Consider the following 22,553-nt stretch of genomic DNA (forward strand, 5'->3'; position numbering starts at 1 on the left):
TGGAAGTTATGCCTGGGACATAATTTAAAGGCCCTTGGGATAACCATGAAGCTATAACCACAGGTAGTTTCATTGAATAACCGAAGATCTCTCATCCTAATTTTTAAAATAACCCAACCCAAACAATATGACTCGTACTGGTGGTATCGAGATAAAATGTTCCCTATCGAGTGGCTTATGAAAAACAAGGGCAAAAGCAAAGTGGCTATTCTTATGACTAGTCGTAACCTCGGATCGAACTTTAAGGATCAAAAGTCATGAAATGATGTGTAATTAACAATATAATTTATATTTTGCTCACAGCCATAAGTAAACGTCACTTATTTCTTCAAAGCTTCTTTTTTCGTCAATCTTATTTTGGGACCCAACAGAAATGCTCCGTCATTTGCTGGCTCTGATTGAGCCCGCCCCTCTGCAAAAATGCGAGCTCATTTCGTCAGCCTCGGCAGAATGGCACACTCGCTGAGAACCGCCGCGACATCATCTGGCTGAAAAGCACACTACAACCGGATACGGAAATGCCTCGCTGCCATTTGTAAACAAATGCTCGAAATGGAGAAGCGGGTTGCCAAAGATTTCTACAACAAAGTGAGTTATCTACATGATTTCAAATTTTGAATCACATTTCGATACAATGAAACTAACAAGTGTTGTCTTCTTCGTTGTTAAATTGCATGGAATCCGTATTTAACTCTCGCAAAGTAGTAAAAACATTGTTGACATTTGGCTTCTAAAGTCTGGTCATGTAAATGCACTGCACTCATTCAATTCATGTAGTATAGGCCTACACTGTACTGCTAAACTTACCATCTATCTATGGCAATGTTGTGTGTGTGGGGGGGGGGGGGGGATGTTTGCAGTAGTAATAGGGAGCTTTTGATAATAATATGGGGTGTGTATAAGCAACTGTGATAGGCCTTCATAGGTCTCCCTCAAATAGGACTTTTAATAGTAATTCACTGATTGTGGCTAAAAAATAGGCTTGTTGCCTTATAGTTATAGCTAAGCTATAAACTTAGGAAGCCATAAAATGAAGAACTGACATAGTCTGAGGTGAGAGGCATACATGTAGTGAGTTATTGGCTATTAAAGACCAAATAATCCTCTTATACCTAATACTGCATAGGCCTATTACTACAGAACTAGGGAATGACTTGACCCAATGACGTTTTTTTTCAGGTCCAGAGCTATCTCCCCAATGATAAGGAGAGGGAGTCACTCTATGAGGTACTTCGCATTTATCAGGGGTAGGTGGATTTCTAGTATTTGATATAGGTTTCAATTAAGGAGACTATCAAATCATGCACAAAAACTGTTATTGCTCAATCAATATATTGAAACTAGTCCATCTTATTGTCTTGTTGGCACGGGCTAAGTCCTTGTGGCCCAGCTACAAACAGCTGTCACTTAATAAATGTAACATATTGAACAACATAGTGAAGACTTCAATGAAAAGGAATTCTGCAGACATGGTTGTGACTTTTAAAGTAGTCCGGGTACAACTACTTTCTACTAGAGTATCAATTAAACTGTTTTAGTATAAAATTGAAATACCAGGAAAGATAATATGTGACTCGTCACACCAAAACCAAGCGCATGTCTCACAGAAGATGAGCCTAAATGACACCAGAAGATAATGGGAGAAATTGATGTGCTCATATTTCACAAAAGGCAGACAATAGAGAAATGAACAAACAGTCCCTCTCAACCTGCCAAGCTCAGAGCGACATGCGCCTGGTTTTGCTGTGACGGATCACATATTTGAAAAGTTTCATGGATATGTTTTTCAGTAACCTTGACCTACACAGCCTCATCAATGAACTCAAACACATTGTCAACACTCCCGGGAAGATGCAATTATTTGAGGACATTCGGTAGGTATACTGCAATCAATTTATCCTGAAATGTCATGATGATGAAATAAAAATGCTCTACATCTTCATTGGTTCTCTTAACATTTGGACTGCATATTAGGAAACACTACAATGAGTTTTCTGTTCAATACTGGAAGCATCAAAAAGTCATTTCCCTATAAACTGTTTTGCAAATAATTCATATGCACTACAATATTGAAATATATCCCTAATCATGCCAGAGCACTTTAAAATACCATGCTGACATTTAACGGAAGTGTACTATCTGCACTGTGCAGACCCACTTGGCACAAGTTAGCTACTGTAGTTGTACAATGTAGTATGTTCAATACAACACCCATGGTGCATGTACAATAAGTTAGCCAATGGAATGCATGCAGGTGATGAAATTGATTTTTACTGAAATGTATTTGTTATGTGTATGAGGTATCATAAATGTCCCACCCATTTTGAAAAAAGTGATTTAAGTGGTTTAAGGTGTTATTTTGTGGGTGTGATTAGTCTGTCGTTGATTTTTATCTGTTTGGAATATGATTATTCAGGATTCAATCACAGCATTAGTCGATCATCTCTGACTGATTTGGATTTTCTTTTGGGGTAAAATCCTTGAACTGTTTCAGTCCAGTTGGAAAAATAGTATTCCATGGACTGATGGATCTATGTATGTATTGTAAGAGAGTCAAATCGTGTTAGAACAGGATCTTTTAGCATAATGGCATTGCCATACACGAAGCCCTTATTGATTATCCGATCATTATCATTGCAGATCTAATCACGCAAATCTGATCAAATGGTTAAAGATTTATGCCCAGTACTGCCCAGTCTATTTCATGGTCTTAATGAGCTTATCTCATATTCATGTCTTGGGTATGCAGTTGCATGGTAAAGTTATTGAACTTGCTGTGGGTTTCCAATGCAACCACTGTTCTGCGTGAGACCACTTGTTTTATTATTTAAAAGTAAAAGTATCACATAATTCCATTCAGCTGAAGACCTACATATATTTTATGGGTGCTAAAGGTGTCTTGCCGAAAGTCATCAGTTGAACCTGCTTAGCATTTGTTTTCCCTACCTGTTGGTCATTGCCAGAACGTTTTTGATTTCGTTGAGCTCAACTGAACTATCTGACTTTGCAGGCCTCTTATTCCCCTTCGCCACCAGATGGAGTATGACACGTGGGTCCCACGTCGTTCTGGTGGCAGATTATGTGTGATTAGGCTACAGAGGATGGGAGGGGATTCGCTAGGATTTTCAGTGAGAGGAGGTATGTTTCAGTGGTATAAAGGAGGAAGACCTCAAGGCAAAGCCGGGCCAGCACAGTAGTCAGCCTGAGGGGTTTCCTGAATAGAAAGGTTCAACTTTTTTTTTTTTATTACTTATCACCTCGACCTGATATTGCTGTGGTCTGTATCAAAGTAGTCACTCAGTTTTACTTATTGCGATACGCCTCATATTTTGCTACTGTTTACCAATATGTTTTTGTCATTTTGTTCATATTTCAGGTCTTGAACATGGTGTTGGTATCTACGTGTCACATGTTGTGCCAGAATCACTTGCCTACATCCAGGGTCTCAGGGTAAGATATTGTGTTGTATTTCTGTTATAGTTGCCGTCCAGGCAAGTTCAGCTGTTTTCAGTTGTGCTTCTTCTGGTCACAGCTGTAGTCGGTGGGTTGAGAAGTCTGGAAAATTCTGTACTTAGGGCTGAAGTTAAGTTGTCAATCTTGCAGTTGCACATTGGTTAGTTAAAAGTTAACCACCCCAGTTCCATACTCTTTGTGCCGCCTACAAAAAGATTTAACATTGTGTTAGATTATTATATCTTTTCTTGAAAGGTTGGTGATCAAATTGTTCGAGTCAATGGATTCACAATAGACCAAGCCATCCATGAGGAGGTGCTCAACCTGATCAAGGGTCGCAATGAAATCGTTCTCAAAGTGCTGCGGGTTGGGATGATCCCAATTCGTGACAAACCCTCGGACCCCGTGACTTGGAAGTATGTCGATTTCTTAGATCCTGCCAAAATCTTGGTGAGTTCTCCTGTACTTAGTGTTGACGTTTGTTTATAAATTACATAAATTACAATACATATATGACGAAAGATTTTTGGGCCATTACACGGCATCTTGCTTGTTTAAGTAAAATATTGAAATTTTCGTGTTTTCTGAAAATTTTCCTAACCTGAACGTCATTATACATGTAGTACAGTTTATTTTGAGATTCTTTACCTTATTTTTCAGAAAAAAGTGGCTGGTGACGATGACTCAAATAACGCGGGAGATCACCGGGAAGTGAGGCTGTTTGTTAATATGACTGGAGCTGAAAGTTTTGGATGCAGGTAGGATTTCTTTGACTGGTGTATTTCAATCAGCAGAACTTCAGGTCAAATCATAGAAAAAAGAAAGCCAGTGCAAAATACACTCATCTGATTAAGAAAATGTCAGAGTAAAACGTTGACCGATATATGTATACCACAAGATTATTTATCTGTTACTGACTTATCTTTGCAGTATTTGCAGTGGTCCCCCAACTCTCCCAGGTATCTTTGTCCAGTCCATCAAGTTGGGAAGCCTGGCTGAGGAGGCTGGCCTTGAAGTCGGCGATCAGATCATCAACGTGAATGGATCCAACTTCCATAATATCAGACATTCAGAGGTAAGATATGATTGTGTCCTTACTGATTTTCTCTCTTGTTGAATTGAGCAGGCAAATCAAATGAGATTTGTTATGTCAGCAGGGCAATGTGGTCAGAGCCAGCAGTTATCATGTATGCTCTCATAATTAATACATTGTATGGAACAGGCCACCTCGTTTGCGATATCATTTAAGTCATTCTACTTCAATTCCAAGATTCCTTGCGTACCTATGGGTCTTAGAGCCACAGCTAGCAACTTAACAGTCCAACAATTGGACCTTATCTTATATTTTTAATGTTCCATCCATAGGCAGTTGTTGCGTTGAAATCAAGTAAACAACTCAACATAACTTTGAGAAGGGGTGCTGGTCTGACCCTATTTGGCGCAAAGATCCAACCAGCTACTATCGACAATGAAATGGAGGAGGAAAAACGTCACAAGCTCCAACAGCTACTGAGAGATAGGGAGCGCCGAGAGAGGCAGGATCAGGAAAGGTGTGTAAGCTGTAAGGTAGAGTGCTACAATTATAACCCCGGTTCCCTTTTTTTGATAAATAATGAGATTATATGCAAAATCTGCACAAATTAGATGCTTGCGAAAGCTTTTTTGGTTTGCAGTATTGTCTTACACTGACAGGGTATTGTTTGCCTGTAAGCTTCATATTGTCGGTAACAAGCTTACATTGTATGACTGAGCTATTCTTGTGTAATGAGGAGTAAATCTCTGTCCCCTTACTTGCAACTGCAGCCTTGATCTTATAAGGTAAGCCAAGCTTTTTGTGTGACGTTACGTTGTCTGTGAGGCCTGGTTCACATAGAGTTCATCATGTCACTTGTTGCATATCACCATACAAATTTCACATGTGACAAGAATGCAAGAGGAACGAACCAGTTTTTTCAAAAGAGTGGGCTACACGTGAATCACATTGTCATTTTTCACCCTCATAGCATGTAAGGTAATTTTGTTCATGCTTTAGTCAGTTAACAAAGATACCATGTGCATGTGACTGGTGACAGGTGACAAACAAAGATACCATGTACATGTGACTGGTGACAGGTGACAGCTTGAATCTATTCCTATGTCAACCCAGCCTAATGCACTTCTCTGTTGTTACTCAACACATGGACAGTACAAGACTTGAGAACTGGTGCCGAATTCGTAAAAGAACATACAATACCTTTCCCAACACTGACTCCATTTTCACCATTACCTCTATTCACCGTTTTGTTACTAATTTCGTGGCTTGCAATTGAAGTAGCATGCCTTTAATTGTCCACTGTCTGTCCATCTTTGTGAATTGTACCACATAAACTTGGGTTTTCAAAATGCATTTCTCATTCTATTAATAAACTGCATGAACCTAAAATTAGTGTTAGCATTCATAGGGGACTCCTTTTCCTCAGCAAAATTAGTTGGAGTATCACTCTTATGTTATTCGATTGCCTGCTTACTATCATAGTTGTGTGAAAAGATATTGTATAATGTTTTCCTGAGGCAATAATTGGTGATCACAGTGACCTGCAGTCAATATCAAACACAGTGATTACCATTTTTATGTTGCACATAGCAGCTATTATGATGACAGGTAGGAGAAATTTTAATCTCTTGGTTGCCTGGCGCTTCAAAAGTGGACTGTAAAGCGTACGATTCTCTTCACAGAAAAGTCCTTGAAGAAGAGGAAAGACAGCGAGAAGGAGAGAAGCGACAGAAGGCTGAAGAAGAGGCAAGGAGAGAAGAGGAGAGGTGGAGGAAAGAAGAGGAAGGTATGGATGATGGTAGGCAAAGCTTTTCTCTTCTGAGGTGAAGGGATCAGCGTGTTTAGTATAATGATACAAATTAATGTGACGGTAATGGGTCTTGCCTGTGTTAATCGATTGTCCAGTTCTTATTGCATGCTTGCTCAGTACCACTAAACATGGAGTGACTTTAAAAAGCATCTATATTAAAATTTGATCGAACATATTTTATGAGAATTTCGCATCTTCAGAAATTGTGACTTTTGATTTCAACAGCTAAGGTTCTAAAGGGCCGTAAGTAATAACCAGTTGTTTAATTTTGCTTTGCATTGTCTCTAGATTTCACTCATTATATCAAGGAATCCTTCTCAGTACTCAATTCTATTCATTGAGCTTGTGCAAAGTAGCGATAACGATTTAAAATGCTAAAAAATTCGAAAAATTGTTTAGCGCCTCGGCTCTTTTGATAATACCTTTTCAAATTAAGCTTTTTTGCTGGTGGTAACGTTCGGGAAACCTCCCAATCATGTTCCTTTTTACTATCTTTCAATGCTGTGGATTATGATTCAATTTAATAACTGTTCAGTCGTTGGTATTGATGTGCTTTCTTACGGTTGGGGGCAGTGATTCACAAAAACAAAAGAGGTTGATTGTCAAGCTCTGTGTGCTCTAAGAGAGATAAGCAAGTGCACTACGCAAGCAGTTTCCAAGTCTATTTATTAGGTTATTGTAAATCTTAACAACTAAAAAGTAGATCCAGTATCTTCTGGAGTTAATCACTAATGTATGTAAATACTTAACATGAACTAACCAAACTCAACAATATGAAGAAGAATATTCTCACTACCATAACTTTAATGTGATTAGAGAGGTGCAGTTCAGAACTAATTGAATACAGAACAATTGAATACAGAACTAATTGAATACAGAACTAATTGAATACAAGATATATTTAAGATATATTTAAGATATATATTAAGATATATATTTAAGATATATTCAAGATATATTTAAGATATATTTTTCCAGAGAAGGTTAGGTCATTCATTGCCAATGCTAATGAAAATTTGTAAGGAATAACAGTGTGTTAAAAATACTTGCGATTGTTGAAAGTCTGGCCGAAATGTGTGCAAAGTTTTTGAAAGTTATTTTTGCTAGACTGCTCTATTGCAAGCTTTTAGCTGACCGGGTGATCTCTACCCAGTAAATGATGCCTTATATCATCCTTGCTTTCTGCAGAGAGAACAGCAAGGGAAATCCAAGAGGAAATGATTCGGATTAGTCTCGAGCAACAGGAGAAGGAGAATGAGAGACAGCGCAGACTTGGTGAGTACCAACTCTTGTCTATTATTATCACTGTTGTCTTATTTGGCTATTGTCAGAAAAATTTAAAATTTGCTCAAGAATCACAATCATCAATGGTACCTTCCAATAGAACTGAGGGACTATTACCTTACAATAGAGTTCCTCATTGTTGTAAATACCCTTTTCCAGATGAAGAACGTGAAAGAAATGCCCACGAAGAGGCCAGAAGAATGCGAGGTCAGAAAGAAAGATATGCCGGTGGCGAGGTGAGTTGATAATAAATTAATTTTGATCATGAGATGGATGAGATTGCAAAAAGTGCAAATTTCATACCATCAGGCATGTCCAGTTAACTGTTACATTCATTGTATGTTTTTGATGCCCATTTCATCCATGTCTTTCTACTCACAGAAAAGTGTTTGAAGCTGACTGCGATGAAGGACATAAAGGGCTTTGGCCATTTTTTACTTCTTGCAGGTCGATTTATCATGTTTCTTTTTGTGATCCCTCCCCTGTCAGGTTCGCATGTTAGTACATCGACACAAGGTATAGATAGGTCCAAATTCGCATGGTCTTAGTTGATGTCCTGGGTATAGGTTCAAGATCACCGTATTCACTGTTCATTTTCAGTTCATGTTAGGCCACATGTTTTTTATTTCTTGGTTTACGGGAAGAGCTTTTAAAAATGTATGGTCGGGTGGTCGAAATAAAATTAAAAATAAAAATAACCCAAATAGCTATGTATGATCAGAAGAAATAAAATTACCCAATCACTGCTGGAATCAAAGTTAAATTTTTTTCAGAACAAGGCGCAATGTCTTAGTCGGGGCTATAACCCTCATCTAGATGGCTGATAAGTTGTGAAAGTGCACAAAAATTGGTAATCGCACTGCTCTATACAGTGGATTTTATTTTATTTCTCATTATTTTATCTAATTATGATGGGTCGGGCAGAAAATAAAATAAAAAATTGATGATTTTCAGATTTTATTTTTTTCTCCAAAATCCCAAAAAAGCAAGTCGATCGGTCCCGTAAACCAAGAAATAAAAAACACGTGGCCTTATGTACAATGATTGTCTTCAAAGGTTATCATCACTCATATAACTCACAATGCCACATTTTTTGTCAACATGTCGTTGAACGATTCTGAAAGCCACCCCATCCCATCCCGTTCATCAATCCTATTCACTATCACCTATTGGTACAGTACCTAAGAGAGCCCAGTCTTACTTATTTGTGAAAAGCTCTTTGCACTGTACTAATATTCAAACAAACAAAAAAGACTGGTCAAGCCATTCGTAAGTGATTAAATTCAAAGTCATAATGCCTCGCTTTGTAACCTAACTCGATTGCTGCCGCCAGTTTCAATCAAAACATGATTATGAAATGAGAAATTCTTCACCACACTTTTATAACTTGAATGCTGTCACCAGGAGGGTGAGCCACTCCGCTTGAAGCGGATGCGCAAGGAGTTTGAGCTACGCCGCATCTTCATACAACAACAGGAAATGAGTGCTGAGAGAGAGCACCTCCTTCGCCAGGAGAGATACCAACAGATGGTTCAGGAGGCACAGCGAGAGCTTAAAGAAGAGTCTAAGAAAACACCTGGGGTCAGTCTCATTTGAAAAAGTTTTTATTAAATTTTAATTTTTCATTGCTTTTTTTACGTCTGCTCGTCTTACTGTTAGACAAAGATACAAAATAATGTGTTACCTACTGATTATTTATTATCAATAATGTTGTTGAGCTTTTCATTCTAGGCCTATTTACCTTTTAAAAATGTCCTTAATAATCATGATATTAAAGATGTGTAATTGTAAGGATAGTGTTTCATCCGCTATTCATCGGCATCAAAACACGAGCACAGACAGCTTGCCATTAATTTGAAATACGAAAGAGCTGAAGCGGATATAATCTTCTGAGGTCAGGGCAGCATCCTCCATAAAGAATCTGGATGTAATTTTAGCCGTAAATAACCTTGTTTTCCAATACTCTTGTATTTTAATCTCCGTCTGTACTACCCCTACCCTACAGGCCCAACGTCGCCCACCGCCCATTCAGCTGCGGCCCGTCTCACAAGATTTCCATGTTCTCGTCACCCCACCAACACCTACAATAGCTTCGAAGGTAGTACAAGCGTCACTCAAATTACTAATGGTGTTAGCTCCTTCTGTTTTTAAGGGATTTAGCCTAATTTAGGTCACAAAAGTGAGGTGCAGGTTGTCTTATTTTTAACAAACAAATCCTTTAAATCGATGTATTGTTTTCCAATGTGTTTTTCTAAATTATGTGCCAAAAAAAATGCAATATCGACCAAAAATTGCTTATCATTCCTTCTTTCTTTTGATAAATAACAATTTCTCTTTGTTTAAAATCCCTGCACAATACAGGAAGACTGCTCACCAGCCTCCCCCCTCATTCCCCTCCGCCACTCACAAGATGGGGCACCCTCACTCACACCGACACCAAGCCAGGTAGTCACCCATTCATGTTGTTTTTTATTTCAAGGTTACAATCCGGCTTACTGCATATCTGCAGTTTACGTGTACATGTATAGCTAAATTTCATTCTTTTTCGTAACGTTTCATTTTCTTTTCTATTCAAGGTTTTCCTTCAGGTTAACAGTTTTTACAGGACGAATGATTTGTGTTCTATAATTCTTCGTGTAATGTCCCATTTTAGTTTCAATGCCATTTGAAATGTCACAGTGCAAATCTTTTTTAGTCTACTTATACATTCTCCTCTTGTCAACATAGAAATATCAAGAAAATTCGTCTGAAGTTTATCAAAACAAGTGCATCAACAACCACATGTAATCTTAAAATTAATTTTTTTCGTAATGGCCTATCCTCCATCCTTTAATTATTAACTTTCAGAGCTCTAGCATTCGTGAGTCACCAGTCCATCAAGTCCATGTCGATCCGAGGAGGCAGCCGCCAAAGTCAATGATGAAGTCTGGTCCAAGTAAAGCGGAGAGACTAATGTTGAAGAAGCCATCTTTCAGTGATGGGTATGTACCAATATTTAAGTGATCAAAGAACCTGTTGCAAGAAATCTTATGGTTGCATTTGTGGTTCCCCGTAGATTGTCTTCCATAGTAGCTTTACAACATATTCAAATACCTGTCGGTGTGCTTATTTTTCTCATCTCCGCTAAAATTTTGTTGATGGTAGATAACAGGATATCTTTGCTATTTGTAAACAACCCCAGCCCCTTTGTACCAAGCCAAAGAACCCTTGCCGATTCCTTAGAATGTGTTTTGTGCAAATACTAAAAGAGCTTTAGTACCCTTTCTCTAAGTACTCCTGATAGTGATCCCAGATGTATTAATTTGCCTTCCAGCCACTGCAGACCCTATAGGTTTGTTTTCTTTTAAACTGTAGATCCATTTTCTTGTTAAAATTTACCAAGTCGCTTTGGTTGATTACATCATGGTTATCTCTTCTGGGGTCCAACAGTGGGTTTTTCAATGAATACCTCTTTTGAGCATTGTCCGTCTTAAGTGGTTCAGTTAAAGTATAGAAAACTGATGTTCCAAATCAAGTGAATAACATCTGTAGAAGAGATAGCTACTTGTTTGTACTAATCAGTTATTTCCCTTATCATTAATATAAATGCATATGGATCATTGCTTAACATTTGTTTTGAATTCATAATGCACTTACCCAAATAATGCTCAGCCCTTTCATGCCTGTCTGTATAATGTTCTGATATGTTAACTGGGGTACTGCGACATTACCTGCAACATAGATTAGTTTGCACAAGAAGTTAACCAATTCTATTAGGTAACATTAGGTAAAGATTTATCACATCAGGTAAAGGTTATAACATTAGGTAAAGAGTTATATATTGCATAAGGTAAAGAGTTATCACATCAGGTAAAGGTTATAACATTAGGTAAAGAGTTATATATTGCATAAGGTAAAGAGTTATCACATCAGGTAAAGGTTATAACATTAGGTAAAGAGTTATATATTGCATAAGGTAAAGAGTTATCACATCAGGTAAAGGTTATAACATTAGGTAAAGAGTTATATATTGCATAAGGTTAAGAGTTATCACATCAGGTAACATTAGGTAAAGAGTTATACATGTATATTGAATTAGGTAAAGATTTATCACATCAGGTTAAGGTTATAACATTAGGTTAAGGTAAGGAGGTGGACATTCTGCTTACTGTTTTTATTACCTGCTTCAGTTTTACTATCATAGAAGATGTCAAGAAGTCTGAACAAGAAGTCACAGAGGATAACTTTAATCCTAACCACTTGGTAAGTCGGCCTTAAATGAACTCTTGGCATTTTGATTATATGATAGTCTTCCAGTGTCGATTTCGTACTTTACAACTTCTAACTTCTGAGTTATTTGTGTATTGATTCCCATTTAATCATTCAGCCTGATGGTTTCATGTGCTGTCATTAGATGGAACAAGTGTTAGGTATCTACACACTTGGGTGAAACAAATGTCTGAAGTTATCATAATACTTGATATTTCAGTTCACGAATGAACAGATAGCTGGAAGACAGGTCATTTTTGTCAAAATTAAAAAGGTAAAAAGTAAAGGTTTAATCTATGATTTTTCCATATTGTCATCATTTACCTCCCAGCCGATTTATTTTCAATCAATAAACCTAGATCTAACATTTTTTGTCTCTCTTTTTCAGGATGGTTTGCCTCTCAACATGTCAATAGAGGGAGGCACTGACTCGCCGATTGGAGGCAAAATTGTTGTCTCTGAGATATATGTGGGTGGAGCTGTGTATAGGCAAGGTATGCATCAAATGTCCGTAATATTCAAACTTGAGGCAAGTAAGCTAGAGAATACCGCATTTGTTCCAGTTATCAATTTGAAATTGATGTACCAAGTACATGAATGCATTGGCCAGAGTATAAAACCTTGCAGGTGAAGATGAAAAACATTAACCTTGTTTCTGTTTTTTCAGGAGGTATTCACCGCGGTGACCAGATCATGATGGTAGATGGCATGAGCCTGCTCGATATCACTCTGTCTCAGGCTCAGAATATCCTTAAGGAAGCTCTGAAAAGACCAGCAGTGAGTGTGACAATAGTACACACTGCAAACACTAAATTTTTGTGGGCAGTTTACTTTTGCTAATAACCTAGTTTCGTGAAAATGAAAATCATCTACTCTGTTAGAAATATTTGCAACTCGTATAAACAAGTTTTGGCAGTTAACAAAAGGCTTTTTGAATAAAGTTTCATTTCATATTGTGTGTGCTGTGTTGTTTTTTTTTCGTCAGAAGTTGTTATTGTATTTTATAGAACGAAGTGAGAATGGTTGTAGCACTTGACCCGCCAAAGTCATATGAAGATGAAGTGTAAGTATTCATTTCTCTACTGTTACTACTATCAATTGAGGAGAAAGCCTGTTGGTTAATTTGAGGAAACGAGAGGGGTATTACAAATGACATGAATATTATATTCCAGTTCAAACATGTCAAATGTCACAGAATAAGAACTTTTGATGTTCACTTTGAAGCATCACCAATTGCTTTTCCAGGAAGTTCTCCATAGGCCTGTAGTCCCTCTGCTTCTTTTCCCCAAAAGGTACCTTGTAGTGCAAATAATTAGCTCTGGTGATAGTGAGAGTTTACTCCTATCTTTTTATAACGCCTATTCAGTGTATCAATGGGAATGGAAATATTTTCTTTTCATGTAGTAATTTTTATGTACATTATTGTCTGTACCCATGCAGGAGATATCGAGCACTTCCTTTCTCTAACATTGACTGAATCCATTGAAGGTGAAATCAGCATTATTGAATTAATCTTTTGGTCAGAAATTTCTCTACTGGCATGGAAGGTGCCAGGTGTTATACATTCGAATTGTCAGAAGTTGTCACAATGTATATGAAATTGAAAAGACAGCGTTATGCAATGCATAACTCTAGTAGTTCTATAGTGTTATTAACTTCTGCTGATTTCAGTTATTCCTCCATGTATCTGAGAGGGTCCTTTAAATCAGAGTAGCCTTTTCAAAAATAAGTGGCATCTTGTACCAGTTGGTTTACAAATAGGCACCAAAAATCTATTCCTTGGGATGTTGGTTCATTTTTAGGCATATATTGTTGTGACAGCTACTGATATAAGTTAGCTATAGTGTGTGCATGTCCTCCCCTGTCCTCGCTTTTGGTTGCATGTGTATCAATTTTTTTATTGTGAATGTATTCTTTCACTGAAAGATCTCAATATTCAAGCTAAATTCTTATATACCTGTATCGACCATTGTGATAAAGCTCAATTGTATTGTTTTCAAAGACATGAGTTTTCAACCTTTTTTTACAATTAGACTTTTATTTTACTGTTGCAGGGGATTTTAGTTGATTATTCCATTAATTTATTATTGCTTAAACTATCATATAAACCATTCTTTAAAGTCCTTTTGTAGAGGTATTTCATTTTCACTTTCCCAATCTGCATTATAATGTAATGCGGCATATATTCGTAATTTGGCCGAGGTTTTCGAATCGTTTCTCAAATGTCAGTATAACACATGTTTCAGAGGTAACGTGTTGTTCAAGCAGTAAAATCATATACACTTATAAATGTGTGAATCCCAAATACTTTCTACCTTTGTTGATCTATTGAACATAAACCTAGTAGCTAGTGTTCCTTCCTTTACTTAGCTTGCAATCTGGTCAAAGTGAGTAGTACATATCGGTAATGTTTTCATCCATTTATATAAAAATGAATTGGATAATAATTAAAAGTCCTTCCTACATTCTTAAAATTGTCTGTCTAAAATGATCACAATCTCACCGCTGCCTTGCCAAAATCTTTGGCAATACGACGGCTATTCACCTTCACAAAGAACACGCAGCCCGCAGTGGACAAGTGACTACTTGTCCCAATTCATGCTGTATCTATTTTTCGATGTTTTTTTCTCAGTCATTGTTGTAAAAACAAACAACTAATAAATCACATCTCTTACATGCATTGATCTAAATATCTGTAGAAGTCACTTGTAAACTGCATGTTTGCATGACGAAACATGTTTTTGTGATTGAAACTAAAAAATTGACAAAAGTTACGTACAAAATTGCACATCTATTAGAATATTGAACCCATTTGTGTCTGGTGTTTTAAAGAACTGATATGAAATACATTCTTCTGCTTAATATGCTAACCACAATAAAATTGATTATCTTTCTGTCTCAATACTGTTTGAATAACCAACAAACTGGTAACCTTCACATCATTTAATGCTGTACTTGCAATTAATAACAAATGTACTTGCTTGATATTGACCACTGAGTAAGGATGGATCGATGGTCAAGTGATAGTTGTCAATTCCCGCAGTTATTTCAGAACGTTCTTTGACAAGTTTTGGCACAAACTTTCAATGCAATATTGGTAGCCGTTAAATCATACATCCTTGATATGTTGAAATTTAAAAACAGTTTTACAGTATGCTTATTTCAACGTAATGGCCAATGCACTCAAGCTTGTGATTTTCAACAATACACTACGACTGCAGTGTAAGGTAGGAAATTTTCACCAACATTTCAGAAAAATAAAATTTTCACTTCATACTTCACGTTACCGGTCAATAATCTTTACTATTTCTCTCCATTACAGCACCTACTTCTAACTTGGACGAGTTCCTGGATGATTACGATTCCGACGGCACCAATTTCTACTACAATGGTTTAGAGTCCCCAACAGGGAAAACAGGCGTTCCAGTCACATTCATTTGAAACAGTGTAACTTGGAACTGTTTCAGTCTAAGACACAGAATACCGAGACATTCACCGTGATTATCTCAATCAGGACAATTTTTTGGATTGAGCATGGTACTTACACAATTGGCAATGGATGTGGTTTTCCATCAATGCTATTGAATTTATTCAACATGTTCAAGACCTGTGAGAGACTTGTGCCATGGCCCGATTTACGCTTTTGACACAGTTTTGACATTATGTTAAATCTTCCACTTGTTCAGTATTGTATATTCTGCTGCATAATCGTGTATTAAAAGTCAACCTCTAAAAAAACAATATTATCATAGTCATACTTTATCGCCTAAATATCTAATTTGCTTGTACATGCAATGTTATGGGTCACAATTTGTCTGATGTATTCAATAGATCTTGGGTTGTCAATGATCTCAAGGAGTTGAAATCTCTCCAAGCTGGCTAATGTCAGTTTGACAATACGTATTTGCCACTGACTGAGTGTTCTAATTTACTAAGTAGAATCTGCATTCACTTCCGCCATATTTTTGGTAACGTAATACATGATGGCATACATTATTCAAATGCTAACATCAGAAACGATGTAGGATACTGTTGAAGACATTTTTAAGTATTTTTTTAAAAATTCAAATGTATTCTTGCATGAACATGTGATATATGATAGTCAATCATCAGATATCCTTCTATAGTGTATTACTGGGCAAATTTTTGAGTTTTGAGCCAATTTTACAAATACCAGGTAGAGCACTGGATCTATGCACAATACATTCCACTGTATGATAATCATGTACGATCATGAGTAAGAATGAGCTTAATAAACTTAATTTATTCATTTACAAAACCTGTGGCGTTGTCATTCTGTGACTACTGTATATATAGAGAGTACTACCAGTACATGCGGGATTGTATCATCAGCCGTATAGTTTTGCCTAGCCCAGTTGTAGGCAAGCGCATTAGAGTGAGACAAAACTGAAAATTTGTGAACATCATGTCGAAACAAGCTGAATATTGAGAAATGGCTTCAAATGTCGCCGTTATAAAGAAATACAATGACTGTCATTGAATATGCTAAATAATGAAAGCAACACGCACATTCATCGGGTAAACAAGTATTTTATTAACAAACGCACGGTGCGCATATATAGGAACGCACAATAATGATGTAAATTAGAAATCCTAAAGAAGTTTATACACTTTTCTAATTGTTCCATTATTTATATACATGTTGGCCTTACCCTGTTTTTGAGATTGAGATTCGTGTTGCCTTCATACGAGAAGTTGGCAAACCACGTTTTTAGAAATACTTATGTTGCTATTGTCATGATTGTCTGCGCGAACCTTGAGCTCGAAATACTATAAGGCTGGTAATGTGCAAATGCAATGCACGGCAGTTCTGAACTTGTCTCATAAATGCCCTTCGTCTTTGACGAAGAAATGGATAGTCGAAGGCTGGAACGGATCTTGAGCCGACGTATTTTGGACTGGCGTTATTTTGAACATTATGGAAGCAATCAAAAATGATGATGCGATCACGAGTTCACGGGCCAGTATAAAGTTAATCCTGCGTTTTGTATCAAGGCGCTGATTAAGATCTCTGTGAATTCACAGTGCGTCCCCGATTCAATCAACCAAAACATATGTATCTTACTCCGTTCCACCAACATCTCGTTCCCCGTCCAAGAAGTTCGACTTCCGCTTTCGTCACTGGAGATATTGTTATTGTGGTGCCTGTAACAGGTAGAAAGAAGTCTTTAGATTGCATGAGGCTTTTTGAAGAGAGTGGGAACAGTGAAATAACCTGGTAAACTTTCACCGCAGCTTGAACTCCCCGAGCCCAGATTACCCGAAGCACAAGTACTTGGCCCCGTTCCACCAACATCTCGTTCCCCGTCCAAGAAGTTCGACTTCCGCTTTCTTCACTGGGGTTATTGTTATTGTGGTGCCTGTAACAGGGAGAAAGAAGTCTTTAGATTGCATGAGGCTTTTTGAAGAGAGTGGGAATAACCTGGTAAACTTTCGCCGCTGCTTGAACTCCCCGAGCACAGATTACCCGAAGCACAAGTACTTGGCCCCGTTCCACCAACAGCGTGTTCCCTGTGGTTTGACGTCGGTGTCGATTCCTTCGGGGATCATGGGGGGTTTTGTCGTAACATCTGAAATACCAGAAAACTATCATCAGAACTTTATGGAGGTTTGAATAAAATCTGTGACAGGTACGTTGATGGTTACATCTCGGGGTGGCGAGTCGGCCGCTCATTCCAAACCAATCTGTGGGATGCGCCGTTCGTATTAGACCGATACTTCGTCCCCAAAAAGCGGATCGAGGCTATATAATGGGCTACGTTCGTATTTACTGGTGGTGCAGGAAAATAGAAAATGCAATTGCTGAACCTTGTCGTGGTATATATATATTCAGAGTAATTGTGTATGTCTAACAACAGCAATGTTGGAATTTATTACGTTCTTGTATTTATGCTATTGGAACTTTTCAAGTTTCCAATTCCAAATATTTAACGAACGGCGTAAGCCTTTTAAGAAACCCATAAATATATCAATTCGGGTCGGTAATCAGATTTCTACGACACTTACCTTGGGTAGTTCTCTTTTGTAAGCGGAGCCTCAGTGTTCTTAACATGTCTGTCATTGAAGAACCTGAAGAAGAAAAAGTCAAGAAATAAGATGCATGTCGACCGTCGAAAAAGCAGTGATCCATTTCCGTGCTGTTTATCGGTACTCTTGGTGGAAGATCGGATATCTGACATGGACTCGTGACCACCTTCAGGTCCCTGCAGTTTGTGATATAGGGCCTGGAGGGTTTACTCATGGCCTCATAAGCTGAACAGAGGCTTCGACAAGTCCATGTCAAATATCCGCTCGTTCGCCAAGTGCACGTATAGACTAATTTCGGCCTTCACATTGTGAGCAGCGTACACGAGGAGTCGGGGAACTCTTCAAAAAACCACTGTCGATTAAATACGTATACGAATACATCTATGTGAGTATATAGCTCTTCGTAAGTGTTCGAAACCTGCCTAATTATGGCACAAAACGTGGCAGGTTAAACAAATCTTTAAAACTTCACCAACAGTTACAAGTAAGAGTGAAGGCAGGTAGTGAACAGTCCGTCTTTTGATTCCAGATCGCTCGAATAATTAGGCCTGCCAGTTACCAATAGTGCAGCCTCAAGTCATTTTCCTACTGGGGATTGGACCAGTTTCCTATACTGGAGGTGTAATCAGTTCAAAAACAGGGGCACAATCAACAATTTACCTTTTCCGTCCTGACTCTTTGACGACGAGTGCGGACGAGCCATAACGGTGGAGATGAAGAGGCTCGCGGCAAGAAGAATGATAACAGTCGAATTCATTGTGATGTCTGCAAAAGAGAAAGCGAAATACATTTCAATATAATATGAATGATCTTGCCAAGCAGGGGTACTGACCGGGCCCCTCTCGAAGAATACTGCAAACTGGACATCATTATCGCGCTGACAAAGAGATGACGGGCCCTACCAAAAATCATCCAGGAACATGCATTGCTTTTGGAAGTTGAATCTGCGCCGATTGTAGAAATCTTCCGGATACTGTACTCTACTCTTTTATTCGAAACATAAAATGCAATAGAGCTATATATACTTTACATCATCTGAAGCTGCCAATCACTATCGACAACGAATCGCTTGCAAGCACGTAGTTCCGATTTTCGATATAATGGCAACAAAATTCCGATATCAAAATTGTTCCGATAGCCATTCTTAAGACCACAGGGGATAGTGTTGATAGAAAAACGAATCCGATCAATGTACGTATGTATATCAAGTAAGCTTTTATGCTGGAACTATTGATATTAAAACGGGCATCAGTTATACTGGGACAGCTTGGATATACTAAAACACATTGTCTGTAGCTAGCTTTTTGGCCTTTAGGGGCAAACCATCCCACTAACCTTTTTATTGAACCCAAGTATTTATAATATGTACTATGATGATTAATTCATTCACGTATCCTTGGGATAGGAAATATATGTTTTGCAGATAAACAAAGTCACGAGAAAGAAAGTTATCCCCGGGCAATCAATAGACCTGCATGGACATTTTTCATTCGATTTCTTGAATTGGCGCTTGTGCTTCTTTTAGGTAGTTTTTATTGGTCCATTATATCAGTGACGGATGAACAATTAAACTGGACAGAACAATGCGATAAACAACAAAACTGTACAGACCGATGTGATAAACAATTAAACTGGACAAACCGATGTGATAAACAATTAAACTGGACAGACCAATGTGATAAACAACAAAACTGTACAGACCGATGTGATAAACAATTAAACTGGACAGTCTTATGTGATAAACAACAAAACTGTACAGATCGATGTGATAAACAATTAAACTGGACAGACCAATGTGATAAACAACACAACTGTACAGATCGATGTGATAAACAATTAAACTGGACAGATCAATGTGATAAACAACAAAACTGTACAGACCGATGTGATAAACAATTAAACTGGACAGTCTTATGTGATAAACAACAAAACTGTACAGATCGATGTGATAAACAATTAAACTGGACAGACCAATGTGATAAACAACAAAACTGTACAGACCGATGTGATAAACAATTAAACTGGACAAAGCGATGTGATAAACAACAAAACTGGACAGACCGATGTGCGTGAAAGTCAGAAATTGTACAAAGGAGAAGAAAATATTGAAGTATACTTACAGTTATTGGACGGTATCTGGAATTGCCGATCGTGATAGTGTGGACTGAAGTCACTCAGACGTTCTTCTGCTGCTGGTGATAAGATTCTTTGCTGATCTCCGCCGAGGAACCTATTTTATAATCTTCTCAAATCTTTCAAAATGCTAAAAATAGCTCGTGGAGTAAACTCTGCAGCTATAATTAGCAAAAATAGATTGATGGGAAATCCTTTATTTCCCCACACGATTTGTCCAACTTCCCCATTTGAGATATCCGATGTTTATATTTGATCTTGGCGCAGTCACGGAGTCTTCTAAGACTTGAACTACATTTCGCATGAACTTTATCATATCATAGGCTATTATAGGCCCAGTGATTCGAGTGTCATTGACATCCGTAAGGGAATTCATGAGATGATTAGCAAACATGGGTTTATTTACTGTGGCAACGTCTTGGCATGTAAGTATTATCATTAGTAGGCCAACCCCAATTTGTCGATTAGGCGGTGGTGCAATGATTCATTTTATCAATGATTAACATACTATAACAATATATATTTATAAAGAGAAGTGAAGACCATGAAACAACTTTTACTTAACGACAATTATCAATGAAAATAAAAAGGCTATTGTTGATAGATGATTGTTTCCTTTTATCACCATTTTCGGTTGGATCTCGGAGACATTTTGTATGTCTTACATTTGTTGGTATGAAAAGCTGTCTGTTAAAGGCAAATGTCGTTCGTGTTCTCTGTATTTCCTTTTGGCTAAAGCAATGGGAAAATGAATTGCCGTAGAGTGCAGATATAATGCGCTCAATAGCTGAAACTTTGAATTCATAGTATTTGTTTGTCAGTCTACGCAACGACAATGTTGAAAGTCAGCACGTATTTATGCAGTTGGAGCTTTTCAAATTCAATTTCAATCCAAATGTTTGAAAGAACGGCGTAGGCCTTCAAACAAAGGAAGTTACACCAAAGGCAACAAGTCAGTCCACAAAGCTATTGTGTCGTGTAACACTTAAATCGTCTCCCCAAGCTTCTCTTAGTGTTCTGATATACAATACATACCAGGGCCTACTGAGGATGGCATTGTCATCTTAGAATTAAAATGTCATGTTTTCTTTACAATCATAATGTAGAATGTTCTAGAATGCATTGACAACGGACGCCTCCCAGGAAGCACCCAGTATCATTCTATTTTAGGCTCCATCAATCATTGACACAGAATAGGAACTTCCCTTCCCAGAACGTACACATACCAGTTTATAGCGATGATATATAATTGTTTTTAGGCAGTGACAGTATGTTATCGGGTAAGGACAATAAGGTTGCCAACAATTCACGGAGAAAGACTTCCAAGAAATTAGAGAATATCAGGCATTGCGTTTTCTCGCATGTCAAATTCTCGAGTTGCCATGATGTTTCTGTTTCATGTAAAATGTTACTTCCCCGAGTTTGTAACGAGAAATTGAGCAGGCGAGAATTCAAAGTAACCGACAACAAAATATAATGTATGTCAATGTGCTTCGTACGGAGCGAAACCTGTTTAAAACAACTAAGATACAATTTTAAGGAATGTACGTTGCCAGCTTAGATAAGAATAGACACATCGAATGATAGATAAAAAAAATCACTAATTATCAGTATCAGTTATCAAAATTAATTTCGGATATGACCCTGTACACTTTGTTTACTGCTGGTTATGAAGCTTTATAGCGTCGAATACTCTAAGTGTGTGTAAAAAAGTATTCATTTAATGAACAAAAAACAAAATATAGCGATTGGAAGAATATTCAATTCTTTTTTATTATCAATGATCACATTGTCATGCATACACATCCCTTTAACTCTAACAGTATTTCTGGGGACAAAATACGCTAGTTTCCTTTCACCTGTTGTATCACAATGTTGTGTGAGTACTGCTAGACACAAAATATAGTACTAATGCCCGGAGGCTGCATACTGAAATCATAAAGAACAAACCCGAAAAGCCCCGAAGCTTTAAACAAGTGAAAGGACTTGGTTTTATCATGCTTTGTAACGCGAATGAGGTAACTTAAGTTATTTTCGTCAAGATCATTGACCTGTAGCTATGCAGTTTGTGATGCCTGGAGGCTCTTCCTCAGGACATAATGAAAGTTTCAGGAGCAATTCCATGTTAACCATTATGTACTTTAGCTGACTTCATGGGCGTTTAACACTTTCAGATTAAGGAAAAACTGTGTAAATGAATATATATTCTTTCTCATTGTTAGCTAAGGGTATTCGCTTTAAAACAGTAAACGTCAAGATTTTTGGTACGGTGTATTGAAGAAATTTCAGTAAATATTAGAATCGTGTGAAATGGAATAATTCACCAGTTCCTCCTTTTTTGTCTGCATCGATTTCGTAAATTCAATACATGTATATACAAATGTATTTTCCTGAACTAGGGCTACATATGCAAATTTCATATACTGATTGAGCATTTATCATCGTATTTCAATCGAAATTCCAATACGATAGATTGATTATAAATTAATGCGAATAACAAATCGAAAAAGCCATTGAATGCGTTGTGAACCCACACTAGGAAAG

General features: G+C 37.6%; 1 protein-coding gene and 1 long non-coding RNA gene across 13 annotated transcripts; one reads left to right on the plus strand and one right to left on the minus strand.

Annotated features, from left to right (window-relative positions):
* The first annotated feature begins 538 nt into the window (after nucleotides 1-538).
* LOC135492169 (harmonin-like) lies at nucleotides 539-16,107 on the plus strand. Of its 10 annotated transcripts, XM_064778414.1 has the most exons (26): nucleotides 539-588; nucleotides 1,180-1,247; nucleotides 1,791-1,874; nucleotides 3,011-3,138; nucleotides 3,377-3,450; nucleotides 3,709-3,903; nucleotides 4,114-4,211; nucleotides 4,384-4,528; nucleotides 4,819-5,003; nucleotides 5,257-5,271; nucleotides 6,169-6,284; nucleotides 6,522-6,539; nucleotides 7,485-7,571; nucleotides 7,740-7,816; nucleotides 8,985-9,161; nucleotides 9,586-9,678; nucleotides 10,428-10,561; nucleotides 10,894-10,911; nucleotides 11,750-11,822; nucleotides 12,049-12,102; nucleotides 12,217-12,322; nucleotides 12,496-12,605; nucleotides 12,836-12,891; nucleotides 13,269-13,316; nucleotides 14,199-14,215; nucleotides 15,151-15,160. In XM_064778414.1, the coding sequence occupies exons 1-24, from the start codon at nucleotides 544-546 to the stop codon at nucleotides 13,303-13,305; spliced, it is 2,193 nt and encodes a 730-aa protein (XP_064634484.1). In that variant the 5' UTR covers nucleotides 539-543; the 3' UTR covers nucleotides 13,306-13,316; nucleotides 14,199-14,215; nucleotides 15,151-15,160. The 10 variants fall into 10 exon arrangements, with proteins under 10 accessions (XP_064634484.1, XP_064634476.1, XP_064634477.1 ...); XM_064778406.1 differs by lacking the exon at nucleotides 13,269-13,316 and having other exon boundaries at nucleotides 15,151-16,107; XM_064778407.1 differs by lacking the exon at nucleotides 13,269-13,316 and having other exon boundaries at nucleotides 6,169-6,272; nucleotides 15,151-16,107.
* A 71-nt stretch (nucleotides 16,108-16,178) lies between these two features.
* Nucleotides 16,179-20,277, minus strand: LOC135492171 (uncharacterized). Of its 3 annotated transcripts, XR_010448038.1 has the most exons (5): nucleotides 19,997-20,277; nucleotides 18,537-18,641; nucleotides 17,856-17,918; nucleotides 17,065-17,209; nucleotides 16,179-16,994 (listed from the first exon to the last, which is right to left on the minus strand). It is a non-coding gene; the product is annotated as an uncharacterized LOC135492171 (long non-coding RNA). The 3 variants fall into 3 exon arrangements; XR_010448037.1 differs by having other exon boundaries at nucleotides 16,179-17,209; XR_010448036.1 differs by lacking the exons at nucleotides 16,179-16,994; nucleotides 17,065-17,209 and adding an exon at nucleotides 17,253-17,419.
* Between the last annotated feature and the right edge of the window lie 2,276 nt (nucleotides 20,278-22,553).

The sequence above is a fragment of the Lineus longissimus genome, chromosome 8, assembly GCF_910592395.1.
Source record: "Lineus longissimus chromosome 8, tnLinLong1.2, whole genome shotgun sequence".
NCBI classification, from domain to species: domain Eukaryota; kingdom Metazoa; phylum Nemertea; class Pilidiophora; order Heteronemertea; family Lineidae; genus Lineus; species Lineus longissimus.

Bases quoted from the DNA above. Each gene is read 5' to 3' on its own strand.
- LOC135492169 (XM_064778406.1), top strand. From the start codon at position 544: ATGCTCGAAATGGAGAAGCGGGTTGCCAAAGATTTCTACAACAAA. The intron at 3,451-3,708 runs GTAAGATATTGT...TTTTCTTGAAAG, and splicing joins CCTACATCCAGGGTCTCAGG to GTTGGTGATCAAATTGTTCG. The intron at 12,606-12,835 runs GTGAGTGTGACA...TGTATTTTATAG, and splicing joins AAGCTCTGAAAAGACCAGCA to AACGAAGTGAGAATGGTTGT.